This window comes from Falco peregrinus, chromosome 3, assembly GCF_023634155.1.
Source record: "Falco peregrinus isolate bFalPer1 chromosome 3, bFalPer1.pri, whole genome shotgun sequence".
Taxonomy (NCBI): Eukaryota; Metazoa; Chordata; class Aves; order Falconiformes; family Falconidae; genus Falco; species Falco peregrinus.
This window is the reverse complement of record NC_073723.1, coordinates 57,828,157-57,845,884: the sequence shown is the minus strand read 5'-3', so window position 1 is coordinate 57,845,884 and position 17,728 is coordinate 57,828,157. Positions and strand designations below refer to the sequence as shown.

The following is a 17,728-nucleotide window of genomic DNA, read 5'->3' as shown; positions in this document are numbered from 1 at the left end:
CCAGGGATGGGGCAATCACAGCTTCTCTGGGCAACCTGTCCCAGGGTCTCATCACCCTCATTGTTTAAAATTTCTTCTGTTTATCTAACATAAATTACACTCTTTTCAGTTTAAAACCATTGCCCCCTGTCCTGTCACAACAGGCCCTGGTAAAAAGTCTCTGTCTTTCTCATAAGCCTTCTTTTGGTATTGAAAGGCCATAACACACAAAGCCTTAGTAGTAGTAGTAATATGTTGTGTGTCTATGTATCTGCATGCCGAAGTAGTAGTATAAATATATAAGCCAAAGCAGTAGCACATATTTCTAGACTGAAGAATTTGCATTACCTCCTTTAAAATAAATACACAAAAATATATTTTTGATTACTCTGTATTACAAGTAATACCTTAAATAGAGTATACAAAAATAGACCTATCGCTTCAAATACATCTGTCTACAGTACAGTCTGCTTCACTTAATTCTGAAATACAAAGAGACATCCTGGCAATATATCTTCTTCCATCTCATAATTTCTTATAAAGTCTTCCTAAATCTTATTCTTTCCTCATTCATTTTAAATGTGCTTTTAGAAACTGCTGTATGAGTATTTGAATCACATAAAGCTATTTGGGTATATACCAGCAAAGCACCTTAACCCTACACCCTTCAGAAAAAGATCATTCTGCAGTCTGCTGACTTGGATGTGGCCAAAAGCACATTTTGAAGTGCACAGAATAGCCTTCTATAACCATTTTTATCTCCTGCTTGCAATTAACAACAGACTGGATCAAACTACATTCAGTCATTTCAGAGGAACTTTACAATCATTGAACTGAAACCAGTTTACTGTATTTGAAGCACTGTAAACAGTCAACTTGATTCTGGATAGTTCATTCTTTGCACTAGCAATGTTTACCTTAAACAAACCAACCCAAAACCACCCAACAGTCCTCAACAAAAGATTGTGCCTCATGGAAAGTGATCTTCCATAGTGCAGACAGATGGTTTAAAATGACAAGTGAAAAGGCAGGATCCATTAGCACAGGCACAGTCATGAACTAATGCAGGCATCCTCAAACTACGGCCCACGGGCTGGATACGGCCCCCCAAGGTCCTCAATCCGGCCCCCGGTATTTACAGAACCCCTCGCTGCCGCACCCCCCCCCCCCCCCCCCTCCTCCGCCAGGGGTTGGGGGGGGAAACCAAGCAGCCGCAGATGACTGCCTGACACTTCATCCGCATGCCGGCCCCTGTTTAAAAAGTTTGAGGAGCCCTGCACTAATGTATCTGAACAGCTTCTAGTACGAAGGATCAGAAGTACAAGTGGTAAAAAGTTTCAGGCATCCTGAAAAAAGGGATTCCACATCTGCATCCTTTACAATGCTCTTCATCTTGCTTATAATGTAGAACCATCAAAAAAGAAAACAAATACAATGTAACAACAAAATAGCATTCTCCACAAATGAAAGAGAAAGTGTAGGGTATGTCAATTTGGCTACTGCACCAAGGCAGTAAGACCCTGTTGTGTCTTCTCTAGCACTGTATCATCTTTTCATGTTTTTGCACCACTGGACTCAGATTTTTAGTCAGGGCAGCCCCAGAGCCTTACAATCAGTATTTCCCACTCATCGATTTTGATACTGTCCCTCCCAAGAGCTGTTCAGACATGATCAGGAAGCAAGATCTAAACATCAGAAATGGTTCTATTAAGTCACACTCAGTTTGCAGGTTGGCTTTCCTCCCTTTGTGTAACTGTACTTTGTTTAACAAAATAGGGTTATCACAACTTTTTTGGTAAAGTATAAATACAGAAGAATTACCCTGTAGTTCTCCAATCATTTCAGATCCATGACTTCTGTCCCTTCGTTCTGATTCCAAAGCTGCTTGCAGTTGGTAATAATCTTTCTCCACCTGCAGTTTTGTGCTTTCTAGAACTCTGCACCTTTCCTGTAGTTCTCTATTCAGTGATTCTACCTGACTTAATGACTTGCTCATTTCTGTGTTACCCTTTCTCAGTCTTGCTGCTGTATCCGATTCTGTCCTCAGCAAATCATTTGCTTCTTCTAGCTGTTAAAAGAAAACAGACAAGATTCTCAAATTTAAAAATTATTAGGGCCAGTTGTACTAAATCTGAATGCTACATACGGCTTCTCAAATCTAAGAAATATGAAAACAATGAACAGAAGCAACATACTTGTTTTTGTAACTGTATTATCTTCTCATTTGTAATTTGTGAATGCTGGCTGATTTTTTTCAAGTCATCCATTTGATCTTTTAGCGTGGACACTGAAGAGAAATGACACCATTAATACAACAGATTAAAAAAAATCCTTAGGTGTTTTTGGGTTTTTGTTGCTTCTTTTTACACAAACACACTGAAATAAATTCTTAGCATATAATAGGTCTTTTGTTGACTTTTTGCTTTTTATACACATTTTTAGGTCACATTCTGTGCTTGCAGAACTAGCATGCACACTGTAGAGACTAGAATTTGAAAATATGACAAAAATACCACGTTCAAATAAAAATAAACTCAACATTTTTGTCCATTATTTGAAAAGATCCCTTTAAAGTTGCACAGCGCTGTAAGATGCTAAGGTAGTAAATTATTCCCCGAAACTTATCATACACCTCATCAGTGTCAAATGCTTGGACAATATGACATACCTTCATTTTCCATGTTCCGCCTTTTTTCGTTCTCTTGTTCAATTTTTCTTTGGTAGTCATTTATCTTATGTTGCAATACCATCTTTTCCTTCTCAATCTGAGACACTGTTGATTCCAAGTTCTTTCTCTGATTTCCCTAAAATTAAAAGCATTGGTATTTTCTGTTTACTTTTTAAGGAATGATCCCTAAACTAGTATCTCTGCAACTAATTAATCAAGGAAACTGATGCATCATTTCCAATGAATGGGTTTCTGGCTTCCTTGAAAAGGTTTTCAAAAAAGATGGCTTTTTTTTTTTAAACTTCTACATGACAAATCTACAAAATCACTAGAAAAGTTATTGTTAACATGATTATATGTAAGCAATTATTAAAATTATTGAGGCAACATAAGAACTCAATAGAAAATGATCTGCATATTAATTTTGAGTAACTGATTCTGATAAACTGCAGAGAAATTGCAGTGAGCAAGACTAAGCAAAACATTTAGCAGAGGAAATAGAATTCAGCGTGACTTGCAGAAAGAAAAGTTTTTGAAAATGTATATGGATAAAAATGTATCTCCCAATGCTATATATTGAAATGTGATGGTTTGGTCTCAAATTTCATCTCAGAAGAATTCTTTTAGTCACAGAAGAAATATCTTACATCATTAAAGTACTATCTACATGCTTTACCCAGCTAAGAAGGCTTCATTGAGGAAAAAATTACCTCTTCATCCAGTTCTTTCATTATTTTGTCTAGCTTTATGTTTGAAGATCTAAAAATAAAACAAAATAATTTAAGCAATATATGTTATATACACTATTTTTCTGGTGATTTGGGACCATTACTGAAGTGAACATTTATATTTTGGCTAACGCTATTTTGTAATAAACATTTGAAATTGAAGAAAACAATCAATCATTAGAAGTAATTTGTAAAATATATTATCAACTTTGCTGCTGGATATATATGCAAGAGTTTAGGTGCCACATTTCATCCCTTAATATGCAAATGTAAAAACAGCTTATGTACAGAACAGGTTATTCTTAAAATTAGAATACCCTGGTGAACTGCTAAAACTTCCTCCAGTTGTGAACCTTCTAAGTATCTAAATTGGTTCATTAATTCAACAGTAGACAGCTCCCTACTATGGATAAAGATATTTGAATTATTTTGAAGTCTCTGTTGAAACAACATATTAGGCCATAGTACTATACAGAGAGTAAGGTTAGGTGTGTAGTACAGCCTCAGTTAACTGGCAATAACACTGACACATCCACTGCATTTTTGTAGCTAGCTATCCCTCTTCAAAGAGATAACAAAAAAGGACGCAGATAACGTTACTTGGCAGGTACAATAAAGGAGCAGTTACAGCAATATATCTTATCTATTAACTCTGCAGTAAATGGTATGATATAACAGAAAATACACGGTTGTACTCTTGATAGCTTCAGTAGTACCGCAGGAAGACAAGTTACTGAGTATCATTCAAGCAACACACCTCCTGCGAAGCAATCAGAATGAGTGGGCAGTGAAGTTGTGTTTAAGTAAACAACAGTGTGACAGCCTACACTCCCACCAGACCATTTTGGCTACTATTTCCCACGTAAGCAGCTTATACAGCTATACACTACAGTCCTAATTCACAAGCCTGAATTCTTCCTATATCCTACACCTAGTGTTCCCTCTTGGTTTTATTGAGGCCTTGAGGAAAAGACTTCAAAAGGAGCAGCTAACTGAAGGAGAATTTATTTTGCATTAATATGAGTAAAAATTGCTGATTATCAGAAAAGAAGAATCCCAACTGTTTGTTCCTAAGTGTAGCTGCAAGAAATACGCAATTTCTCATGTAATGTAGCTATTTCTTCAGTACGGTAGAATCAAGATTTTAGAAAGCAAATAGTTGTTCTTATCTATCAGTCACCAGAGAAAAAAGGAATGTGTTTTTTCCAACAAGTACCATGTATTTAGAAACCAGACAGTTATTTTTAATAATGCGATATATGCCATATCTACAGTATTTTATGTTTTTTAAAAAATCAGCATGATCATTGTGTACTTCAGTTCAATAAAACATCTGAATTCAGAGATACTGGGTAAAATCAAACATTCATGTATTCAGAAAGACTATGTTTTACATGGGTGCCAATGAAACAAAACATTTTCTTCATACTACATTCAAAAAAAGCATTTAAATATTGTTTTAGAATGACTTAAACCAGTGCCTGGAACTCCCTTGGAGAACTACGGTACCATTCTTAGCGTTATTCTGGTAATCACTAAAAAAGTAATACAAAACTGAAGTGTTAGATGTATTTAAACTATGTAAACAATTAAAGTTCAAAGTCTTACCTGCACTTTTGCTCCATTTCATCTTTCAACTGCATTTCATTATGTAGTTGTTCTTCCAACTCATAGATCATCTTCTGCATATTTTCCAGCTTTAAATATATATTTGTACATGAAAGAACATGCATTGAATTTAAAAACTTTAAAAAAGTAATTCAGACTATTCAGTGCTGCTTACGTTGTATCACAGCTTGCTTACTTGCTTCTATCTAAACGCTAGATCTTTACCTTATTAAAACGTGACACCCCCTAAAAAGATTCTAAAAAAGTTACAAGAAACAACTTGGATATTACACATTTTCATCATCTGCAGAGTAAAAAAATTTAGGTTTATGAATAGTTCTGTCAAAATTCACAGGGTTAAGCTAAGTCAAATCCTCTTTCTTTTAAGTCCCTTCAGAATTGGACTAAAGATAATTACTGCAAAGATGTAAGAAAGCATTTTAATTAGTCTCTTTTTCTAACCTGAACCACCACATGTATTTTGCAACACATCTTCAGGCTCTCAATAAGTTCAGGAAGCAGAACAAGGCTTGTCAGTTATTAGCAATGGGGAGAAAATGCTCTTACTATCTATTTAGCCAGAGATCATTTTTATAGCTAGCACTGTACTGAGGTTTGAAAATAGGAACAAACTTCCAATGTTAATACAGAACATTACTGTATAGCATGTACTGTTTGCCAGCAGGATAAAATCAGAAATAAATTCTTTTCATGTAGTCTCAAAGTATCTACTTTCTACTAGATCTCTCGGCACAATAACCCCACTCCAACATCAGCAAAAACCTCAATTAACAACAAGATAGTGTCAACTTTGAGGAAGTTCATTAAGTCAAGATCATGCTGATTCAGTCTTAAAACTTTTCACTGATCTTGTCAAGATTTCAGCCTTATTTAGCTTTCCCACATTTCCCTCAACACTCTTGAAACTGCATAGAGAAGATCAACAGTCCTAATCTAAACTCTCTTCAAAGCAACTTATTGAAGTGGTTCTGACCCTTTGTTTTCCTGTTCCTTGTTTTAACTTCAAAAACTCTGACAACTGCCTGACTTGTTCTGCACAATCATCCCAGAAAAACAGCAACAAAACAGTTCCTCCTAAATCTGTCTCTTCCTTTTTTCCTTTTCCAACAAAATATGCTTAGAGAAAGTAGAACTGCACACTAAGATCATGAAAAGGAGACAAATTGTGCTTGTCTCCATTCTTTCTTGATAGCAACAATAAGTGTTCTCAACAAGGACTGTCCACTGTACAGTCATAAACTAAGATTTCAGTTTGGAGACCTATGACAGCATGCTTTATCCATATTAAATTATAAAGTTATAGGTGAGATAATTTCTGCCTACTTCCAGGCAGGCATTTTTCTTACTTCCTACTTTCAATCTGTTCTCCTTCCCATTGTAGTAGGAAATAAAAGTATGGAGCACTCGGGTGCTCTCAAGAACTGGAATCCTTTCTCATTTCCTCGTTTTTCTTTCTTCCACATCCTTAAGGTGCTCTGAAGTTTTCAGAGAATGAGATACAGTGACCAGAAACCAGAAACTACATATTCTATACATTCGCCATTCTATTCTACATATTTACCACTACCTATCACAAAGCCTTGAGAAAGCAAGGAAATACTGGAAAAAAATAGACTTCTCAGCACTTACAGAACAGCTCTGGAAAATCAATTACATGGATGGGACAATGGTTGCAATCGAAGACCACAGAGACTGCCTCTAAATCTAAACTTTGAGGAAAAAGGAAGGAGGACCTGCACACAACACATTCATCTCCTTGGGAGGAAGCACTGAGAAAAAAAGCAAGAAGCAAGACTATTTAACGGCTAGCTCTCACTAATAAAAAGGGACCATAGCTAATGCACAAAAATAAAAAATAAAGAACTTTCAACATAGTTGCTCCTCCATTTCTTGGTTACTCATTTTATAGCCCTTCCAGACAGGCTGCATAGAGGAACTAAACGGGATGGATGAAGAACAGGTCCAAAAAGACATCTGGCAACTGAGGCATTTCTGTACCGACTCCTGCTAGTTTGGATCTCTGTTGCCACCTTTTGCTTCTTTCTGTCTCTGGATGGTTTTATAGTGCTGTACCCTAAGAACTCTAATTAAGCTAGCTGAGCAGTCTAATTATCTTACTACGAGACAACAGGCTTCCAGAGAAGTTTTGCACAATCTGATGTAAACAGACTAAATAATACCTTAAGAAAATCCTGAGTTACAATTGACTCAATATAAAAGCATTCCTTTATACTTTAGTTCGCTCTCTGTTTTCATTTCCAGTAGGAGGTAGGGGAGGAAAGGACTATGGCAAAGCTTGCCTACAGCAGAGAAGCCAAGAAAAATCCCTCTGGAACTGCCACTGTTTCGTTTTTGTTTTTTTTCAATCACCACAGCATAGTGTGTCTGGTTAGGCACCCTGAACAATGAAGGAAATCAAAGATCCAGTGCAAAAGAATCTGTTAATCTCCTCTTTCTTAATATCTGAACTACTTACAGATGGTTATGGTTGCATGAAACCAGAGTAAATAATCAGATCTTCAAAAAGGTTTTAAATTCAGTTAAAGGACATTGAATTCCATTTCTGTCCAACTTCATGGCCTAATTCTGTGAAGTTTTACACACTTGCAAATCAAAATTAGTTTCTTGGAAATTTCTGGCACTCAGTCCCTCCCTGAAGACACTCAGTAGCATGCCAAAATGCAGAACAGACCAGGTAATGTTGTATTATATGTCCAGAACAAATTAATTTGCTAACTATGTGTCAACTTTACCGTTTTCATTGCAGCATGTAATGAAAAAAAAACAGCTGAGAAAGAACTGTGGGGTAAAAATACCTTGCAGTAAAGTAAATACAAACCCCCATTTATTTAAACCTCCCTATATCACACTCATATCCTTCCAGAGCTTCACCTCCCAAAACTGTTAAAATCACAAGACATTCATATACACCTGACAATACAGACAGGACTCTTGAGGGTTCTTTAACTACATGCAGGGTGCCTGTATCCCACTAATTATGCCAAGTCCATTCAGTAATTCCCTTCAAAGCAGCTTAGGAAGCAGTAACTGAAAGTATTCCTGAACATTTCTTGCTAGGTGAACTCCTCTATAAATGCAGATCCTCAGTGCCCCAGTTCCCAATAGCTTGTGGGGCACCCTTGGGAAGACACAGAATACCCAAGCTCGGTACATTCCTTGCCACATGCTACTTAGCTCACAGGAAGTCCAGCACCAGGGTAAAACTGGCCGGTTGCTGGAAAGCCCAAGCTTTCCATCACACTCATGTCCAGACTCCATGGTTGCCACAAAGCCAGCGTACACCTGGGATCAATAAGGCACTCTAAAAATACTGCACAAACACTTCGATATTTCTAAAGATAAGAACTGGAAATCCGTTTCCACAAAAAGAGTATGCAGTTTCAGCTGTTTTATCCCAATTCAGGAAAACCAATCTTATACGAAGAACTGGAATTCTGTTTTTCCAGTAACTTTAATAGGCAGGCCATACCAAACAGTTAAAATTTATGCATTAATTTCCCATATTCCAAGCACTAAAATAATTTGAAATATTTAGAACTCAAACAGTTTATTCCCATATATGCAACAGATTTTTTACTAAGATCCAAAAAAGTGAGACATACCACACTTTTGTCCACACTGGAGCTTGTTCTGTTATCATTGGAATTTTCTGCAGAGACAGATAAATACCTGTAACAACATTTTAAAAAGTTTTAGGAGTTGTTTAAAAGCAAGGTTAAAAAAAAAAAAAAAAGAACAAACAACAGAATACAATCACCCTGAAACATAAAATTCAGATTTTTTTCTCCAAAATGCGGATAACCAAAAAGTAACATAATCAGATTGTTTCATTTCTGTATTCATTATACTTTAAAATTTAAGCACATTTAATTGAAAACTTCACATCGTTTATTGTAAAGGGTAAAGTAGAAAGCTGCAGTAGAAGACCTCCAGAAAAAAAGGATTTCTGCCAAATACTAATGCAACCACTTTTTTAATAACCATTAAAAAAATTTTTGCTTTCCACAGTTACAACACTCTCATTGGCTTCCATCCCACAAATATTTACTCAGGCACTTATGCAGCAAGTAGCAGCAATGAAGCGAACTCTGCACAGATTGTGTAACTTCTAACAAAGTTACTAAGAGTTCCACACACAAAAAGTTTTCCCTGAAGCCAGTGTTCTTATTTTACGTAAGTGTTTTCTAAAAATACCACAAATTTCTGTTTGTCATGATTCTGAAAAGTCAGGCAAATAAATACAAATGATTATCTTCAAATTCCTTTGGTATTTGATGTGATATTCTTGGCCCGATTAACTGATCCAGAGAGACATAAAGTGTCTCTAACTGCATCAGACTATGTAAGGAAAAACACTCCAACACATGAACTGAGGAAGATAGACACATCTTTTTTGTTTCACATGCATATTTTCACATATACAAAAACCTCTCCAAAAGATCAAGGAGGGTAAAATCAAAAGACATCTCCAAACCACAGTCAAATTAAACACCAAGACTGCTTTCAGACAATCAAATGATGAAGAGGAAATCGAACAGTTTCCTACAGAAAGGGACTTGCTGTCTTGACTGCAAAAAGCCACCATACTTTCCACATTAGGGCTGCTGAGCAATGAGAATGTGATACTTAAAACAGGCACAGCACCAGCTCCATCAGAATCCAGAAGAGAACACACAAGCCAGAAAGGGCTACAAAGCGTTCTCAGCTAGTATTCCAAAATCTGTGTTATAGGTGAAGTTCAGTAATAAGTAACTGTATTTCCTAGTTTATAATCAATGAGATTACAGCTGTAGAAAGTATTTTATATTAGAAGATAGTACTACTTCCTTTAATGACAGAAGCCACATCATTTTCCTAGATTTCTGTTTCTTTAAACTCTCCAGCGTACAGGAATAAGATGAAAATGAGTGAGGGGGGAAAGATAAATGTGCAACTTTTTTCTAAATATGCAATTTTTTTAAATGTTTGAACTATTTTCAGTACAAAAAGGGAATAAAAATTAGGATTACAAGTTTAGCAAATATGAATGGTCATCTCAGACTTTTCAAGACTATCACACCAGTGGAGTATTATGGGACAAAATTAAATTCTAGGACAGCACTTTAGTTCTAGTAAGCCTACAAAATTATGATAGTATTTAGTAGCAGAGTTCTTCAATGACAGCAAAACACAGCCACTTAGGTCTCTGAAGTCCTGATACTGCTCCTCAAAAAGAAAGAGGGGGAGTGAAGAAATTTTGTTATTAACAAGCTTCTGTATGCTACTTCACCTTCTTGATAATATATTCCAAAATCTTCCTTCAAGGCAGAAATTAAGACTTTTTAAAATTATAGACTAAAAATCAGAACAGTAGGTGAAATCTCTGAACTGCTGAACTCACACAAACTGTGCAAAGCTTGCAAGTCCTTCTGTGCCTTACTATGTAGAAAGCAACAACAAATCCAACTCTTTGCAGAGATGGAAAGAATTTCACCACAGGCTTGGAAAAGTGGTTCCTCCTCTATGCAAGGACAAAAACCAGATTTATTTCCTTTCAAGCTTTCCTACCCAGAAATGCTATTAAAACTAATAGTCTCTATCCGACATGATCTACTATAAGTTTTAGCCCATTTTAAGCTTGACTGACACCCACCACAATTAAAAGCAGCTTTCAAAGAGAAGTTACTGAGATTTTTTTTTTTAATTTAGATATAACTAACCATAGTGTCTACAACAATAATGACTGCTGGAAGTATGAATTAATATAATTTTAACTGATGTAATCTGAAGTCTTCCAAGCAACAGTAAAAAGCATAATCTCACGCTGCAGTGGATGAGTGCTTTAGGAGAAAAAAAAAAAGAAGAACTATGACACAGATAACAAGCAAGTAGAAAATAATTTATTTCTAGTAAGCCAAAGTTTGATTTATCACATGCTAAAACACTGATGTAAAGTATGGAATCTTCATATACAGCTCAGGAACAGTAATTTGCGGTGAAACAAAGTGACATTCATATCCCCGATTCATGACTCTACATACATAACTCAGTGGTCTGCAGGCAGCTCTGCCTAGTAGCAGCAACAGTGGATTTTTCTGGCTTAGATTCTGCAGCACCACTGTATAATATTCTTAACACAGAATAAGACATTCACAAAGTCAGTGTGATATTTTAAGACACTGATGACTAGCAGTGCTGGTTATCGATACTGAAGTGTCAAAAGAGTGTAATTTATTAGGAATCTGAATCATTAGTAGGAATCTGAATAGGCTTGTATCTAAATGCTGGTTGGTAAGAGTCAGAAATAACGTTGACAAAAGAACACATCATTAGCTTGCTTTCTGCATACATACCGACGGTTGCTGTAGTATGTAAATCCTACAAAGGGAAGCTGGTTGCCCACAAAAGCTTTTGGTATAGGAAAAGTTTCTTCCTCTCCTTTGTCTTCTTCAAGGTCATCAAAATTACTCGTGTCAATGTCACTACTTAAGTCAGGCACAACTGGTGCTACAGCTAGAAAAAAATCAGAATAGTATGATAATAATCATTGTATTACTCAAGTGACTAAGAAATGTCTTTCATTGGTACAGGGTAAGTAAAACTTTAAATTCCATTAAAAGAAATATGGCAGTCCTTTTGCTAACATGATACATAAGTAAGCCAGATCATTGTCTCAGAGAACAGCATTATACTTACTGTCTCTGAGAGTTTCCCAAGCCCACTGATCATTTTTGAAGAAAAGGTGCCGTTTAATTTCTTCTACGCCATTTCTTCCTAGCCTCACTTCCCTGTTAAAGAGTGTTTTGGTTAAACATGGGATATTACATAAACTATTCTGAAGCAAAGACTCAGTTTAAAGCAGAATCTAACAATACAGACAAAAAATTACCTCCAAAACAGTACAGACAAAAAAATTACAAACCAAAGTAAAAAGTACACATATCTCAAAGCTTTCATATGAAGATCTATACAGGAGCACAGCAGCTACATTTCAGAATAGGGTCTGGTTTTAAATCTTGACCATAAAAAGCCCTGCTGCTACTGTTCACACCATCACAGACTGGCTAGGCACCTGCCATGCAGCAGGCAGGTTCCATTTTTTCTAGGAGATCGTGCTGTTGTTTTAATCGCATGCAGCCCAGCAAATGCAACAGCCCTCCTTCACAGCACCAGTTCTCAAGCAAAGGTTACGCTTCTAGAAGTAGCATGGGTACAACAGGAGTGTACTCACAAAGTGAAACAGACCTAACATCCACCCATTTCAGATGGGCTTCCTGTGGGTTAACTCTACCCTGATCTTGAATGCCCACTGAGAGCTAAGAGTACATTAGGGGCACTCCTGCAATGCATCTTTTGCTTCAGCTTCACCAAAAGGAATCCATTTTCCATGCTCCTCACCACTGTGCAACACAGATCAATGTAACAGTAGCTGTTACTAAGGAGTAACACTTCACATTCAAACTAAAGTTACAAGGTTGATGTACCCATAGTAGCAGCACTTGCCTTTCCCCACTATACATGCTTACATGCTACTACCACAAAGAGCAGCAGCAATCATCGGTGAACCCTCTCCCAAATACTGGGACTGGAGAAGATGAAACTGATGCTATTGCCTGTCTACCTCACAGTAACATCAGTTAGTAACTACTGCTTCAGGTTAGACAAAATGCTACTTCAGATTAGACAAAGTAACTTAAAGACTTAGGCTGAAGTTCTACAAAATTCTTGACTGACAAGTTACAACAGCATTTCTGTACTTCAAGCAAGAGACCAACAATTTCTTACATTGCTGTAGTTCAGAGAAGAATAAAGCCCAATTTCTATGAACAAGAACATTCAACTAACAGAAATGCATTCAGAGATCAGAAAAACACCTAACTATAGCAGCATTTAATGGAAACAGTTACCCTGCATTCCTCCCAGGACAGTAATAGTTTCACTTCTCTTGAGCAGTTTAGAAACCCACAAAAAACAAATATATATATGTTCTTTCAAAATGAGAAGAAATTCTCTTAACAAAGGCCTACATTCATTTTGAGTAAAGTTTAAATCTTACCTATCCGTTAAAAAGGCACAAATAAGATTTTTTGCTTCTTTAGAAATCTCATTGTCATCAGGGAAAGTAAGGGAGTTCTTATGGTTCATAATCTTACTGTATGTTCCAACCAAAGAATCTGCATAAAAAGGTGTATCACCTGAAAAGTAGCAACACAGAAATTAAAAAGCAGATCAAAAGTATTGTAGATTCTATTTGTAACATTTGAATTACATGTGCAATAATCTAAGCAACTAAGTGAACAAACCAACGTTCGAGAACTGTGCCAGAATATTTTTTAAACATATTCTGTAAATACCAGGATCAGTAAACCACTGCTTAGGTCAGAAGAGTAATAACTCAAACAGTTAAAAACAACAGTGATTTTAACATGGAGTCTAGTTAAGTAGTGTAGTCAATTCTGATTATCCTACTACTCACCTACAAGCATCTCATACAAAAAGACTCCAACTGACCACCAGTCACATTCTCGCCCATAGTAACCATCGCCACCCTGGGACTTCAATACTTCAGGAGAGATATAGTCTGGCGTTCCCACAGCTGTATCGCATCGTACCATACCTTCCTACAAAAAGGAGGAAAACAGTCCAAATAAAAGATCCAGGAAGAGTTTATGCATCCTAAGCAACATCACCAGATCAGCGTCAACTTTCCTCAAACATTGTTTTTTGAATGGCTATTTTAACATTTTCAAATTCTAAGCTACTAAAACCAGAACAAAGCACCAGATCTGTCAAACACAGTTAAAGTCACTTCAAAAACCTCAGTTAAAAGCACAGAAGCAATCAGAATTTTATCTAGGCCCTGTAAACGCTGCACAGCCTCTCCTGCTCATGTCAGTATGAATGTGTCATATACTGACAGGATGTACTGTAAAAAGGGAAAGCTCCTGTTAGAATCATGGGATATCATCAGGGATTTTGCTGACAGAATCAGCTAAAGTGCAAGTTTTTCGCCTCCAACCCAATACACTTAAGGCTGGGAAGACTAAATGTAGACAAGACCTTAAAACTCTAAGCAGACAGAATTCAAAACAGGTAACAACTGAGAAGAACACTTGACTGTTCTTCCCACTCCTGAGAAGGGCTGGTAGAACAGAGATCAATTGCACTGGAGCTGGCATCCAGAATGCTGAAGCTGCAACCACGCACTCCCTTTCCAGTGCCATTCAAGCACTTCTGAAATAATCCTATGCCATTCCCAGAAATGGATCTTTTTATGCAATCCATTTATAAAAATGGATTTTGTTATGCAAGGAAAACTTGCATGAAAATATACAACTAAGTAAATATAACAAATATAAACCCAGTGTTGCATATGCAGCAAACCCAGAATGCACCTAAATTAAGTTCCTATGCTGAGCAGTTTCTCTCCCACAGAGTAACTTTTCTCTTTGAAAAAAACAGAGGAACTCAAGACTGGGATCATGACTACTCAGCTTTGTTCACAACAGCACAAAATGTAAGGTGTTGTTGACAGAAGTTTCCTTCGGTAATGCTAATATACAGCAGAGTTTTGTAATATTTTTTTTTCTTTTTCGACACTTACAGCTTAAACCCTAGGATAATGTTTTTCTGTACTTCAAAATTACTCATTGTTACGAACACAATCAAAGATAAATCTGCATTAAGTTAAAATAAATCCAAATTTTGTATCAGTTATTCCACTGAATTGTTTGTGACTTGAGGAAATTCTTGAATTTGTACACATAACCTGCCCTTGGTTTTCATTAGCTGCTTTGCCATGAATAAAAGGCACCAAACACAGTGATGTACTCAAAAGCTCCTGGAACGTGTTGAGAACATAATATACATAGTACAGAGATTCTGTTAAATACCACAAATTTCAGACTGTTTTCCTCATATATATGCGCAGGCTGGCACAAACCAATCTGAGTTTTGTGTAGGGAACAACAGTGCTTCACAATACATGAAGAAATTGTTGCAAAGTAAATTTTTAGTGACCTCAGGACATAGTTTTTAAAAATACGATGTTCTTTAACCTGTTTCCTTCAGATTTACCATTTTCCTACCTCATCACATGGCTAATAAGTACAACCGGAATTCAGCAACCCATACGTTAATTTTGATTCTTTCATTACTCACTACCTAAAAATAATCTCACTTATTTGCATTAACTTCTGATAACCAAAGACTCCAAGAAATAATCCAGAGAATCTAGAGACAATCAAAGGCTTGACTTCAGAAAGTTTCTCTAGGAAACAGTATAGAAATGGATACAGTCCATAATTCAATAACCATTTCTGCATTCTACATTGTCATTGAATAGGTTGCATAAAGAACAGTAATGGGAACAGAGTGGAACCTGACTCTCCTCATCTAGCTAAAAAGTTTTCAGTATATTTCCTTTTCACTTTTAAATATGTTTTTCTTTCACAAACAGATAAGCAAAATAAAAAACATATGCTTACCTTGTTCATCTTCATACAAGTACCAAAATCTGCTAGTTTTAAATGACCAGCTTTATCTAGCAGCATATTATCAGGCTTCACATCTCTGAAAGAAGAAAACCATAATCTTTTAAAAGGAAATAAAAACAATTTAACTTATGAAAGCAATAAAAGTATTTTTTCAGATTCAATGTTACAAGGAAAAACACTAACATGAAAGCACCACTATTTGGTCCTTTCTACTGACTACTGAACTACAACATTTTAAAATATTGTAATGGATGCAAGAATACAGCTTTAAGTTACCAAATATAACAAATCTGGACATTATCAAGTTCCTGAAAAACACTCACTGGTTTAAGTACCTCTCTGCTAGGATCCACCTACAGAAAAAAAACCAACCATTCTTCTTCTGAGTTAGCTACCGTAAACAAACCTTGAAAACACAGCTTCTTCTCAGAAGCTATGAATTTTCAGAATTATATTAACGTGAACAAGTATTTTTGTGTGCCTCAAAAGGAGTATTGCCTTAACCCATTTTCCACAAAGTACTTCCATTACAGAAAAAAAGTTTTCATAAAGTAACTGGTAAAGTTCAGCACGTTTGATGTTATTAAATATACTTACTGAAGCAGAATAATAGTAGGAAACTATTATCAAGAAAGCATAACATGAATTTCACAAGAAAGTATATTTCAGGACCTCAAAGGAGACCTCTGACCATAACTGTCAAATGAAGTGCAGTGGAAATGTATCATTATACTCACAGAATAATTTTGGTTGGGAGGAATTTTTGTAAGATCTCTCATTAAATGCCTTATCAAAGTACAGCTAACAAAGTTTGAGTCAACTTCAAAGTTATAATAGGTTCCTCAGGGTCAAATCCAGTCAAGTTTTGAATTTCTTTCAAGGATGGAGACTCCACAACCTCTCTAGAACTCTCCTCCACTGTCTGATTGCCCTCATAGTGAAAAAATATTTCCTAATTAATAGCTAGACATTCCTTTGCTGCAACTAGTGTCATCCATTGACCTTCATCTTTTCGGTGTGCACCTTCAAGTCTGGCTCTTCTACAAAGTCCTGCTGGGCAGCTGACGACTGATGCTGTCTCACCTGAACACTGTTCATGTCGTGAACGAAAACATAGTGCTGACATGGGTATCAGCCCTCTGAGGAACTGCTGGTAGCTGACAGTTGGCTGGACATTGTTCTACCTATTCAAACTGTATCTTTCCAATTTGGAAAGTCAAAAACCTTGCTAAAGTCAAGACAAACAACAGACATTGCTCTCACCTCATCAGTGGAGCCCATCATATCATCACAGAAGGCAACAGGGCTGGCAAGGCACACTTCACCCTTTGTAAATCCATGCAGGCTGTTCCCAATCACCTTCCCATTCACATGCTTGGAAAAGGTTTCCTGAGAATTTACTCAGTAAGATTCCCAAAGACTGCCCTTAGGCTAGTCAGCCTGCACTTCCCCTGATCCTCCCCACCTTGCCCTTCCTGGGGCAAGATGGGTGTGACATTTGCTTCTTTCCAGCCACCAGGAATCTCCCAATTGCTGCAACCATTCAAAGGTGACAAGAGAGCGATATCATAAGGGTACTGGCTAGTTCCCTCATGACGCTCGGTATATCCCACCTGGTGCCTTGGACATGTGTATGTCCAGTTTGCATGACTGGAACTCACCTTGATCTTCCTCTGCCACGGTAATACTTCACTCTCCCAAGCTCTGCCACTAGGCACAGGAACCCAAGAGGCCTGAAAGCAGACCTTATCAACAACGATGGCAGCCTCTGCTGTTTCCATGTCCTTTGTCAATAGGTCCCTGATGCATTAAGCAGTGGGCCCACATTTTCACCAATTTCCTTTGATTCCTCAGATATTAACAGACTAACTCCAGTGGAAAACAAATTCAAAAAAATCTGCTGGTGTCAAAATAATCTAAATATTCAGGAAAAAAAATCACTGTGCTGCTGGCAATTTCGAATGCCTGCTTCCTAAAGCTTGCAAAATACATGTACAAATGGTTCATTCAGCCAGATAATTTATCCATTACATGTAGCGTAGCTACATAATTAATGATGCTCTATATTCTACTCGAGCAATAGATTAGTAGTTTCGCAAAAGCTTATGTGTTAACATGGATCTTCTGGCTGAGTTACAAATTGAGGATTTATATATTATGTCTTACTAACTTTTCCTGCATTTTCTGTTGAAAAAATTATTCTTTTGTTCCTAGTTAATGCAATTAAT

The 17,728-nt window shown here is 36.7% G+C and overlaps 1 protein-coding gene across 1 annotated transcript in view; it reads right to left on the bottom strand.

The window, feature by feature from the left end:
- Positions 1 to 17,728, bottom strand: part of ROCK1 (Rho associated coiled-coil containing protein kinase 1) — a 93,371-nt gene that overhangs the window by 36,222 nt on the left and 39,421 nt on the right. Inside the window, exons 6-16 of the mRNA XM_005243285.4 lie at positions 15,492 to 15,576; positions 13,481 to 13,625; positions 13,061 to 13,199; positions 11,701 to 11,792; positions 11,358 to 11,517; positions 8,628 to 8,694; positions 4,984 to 5,072; positions 3,358 to 3,406; positions 2,648 to 2,783; positions 2,175 to 2,266; positions 1,801 to 2,047 (exon numbers count right to left, since the gene is read on the bottom strand). Coding sequence (XP_005243342.1) covers positions 1,801 to 2,047; positions 2,175 to 2,266; positions 2,648 to 2,783; positions 3,358 to 3,406; positions 4,984 to 5,072; positions 8,628 to 8,694; positions 11,358 to 11,517; positions 11,701 to 11,792; positions 13,061 to 13,199; positions 13,481 to 13,625; positions 15,492 to 15,576 — 1,301 coding nt within the window. The remainder of the gene's footprint in view (positions 1 to 1,800; positions 2,048 to 2,174; positions 2,267 to 2,647; positions 2,784 to 3,357; positions 3,407 to 4,983; positions 5,073 to 8,627; positions 8,695 to 11,357; positions 11,518 to 11,700; positions 11,793 to 13,060; positions 13,200 to 13,480; positions 13,626 to 15,491; positions 15,577 to 17,728) is intronic.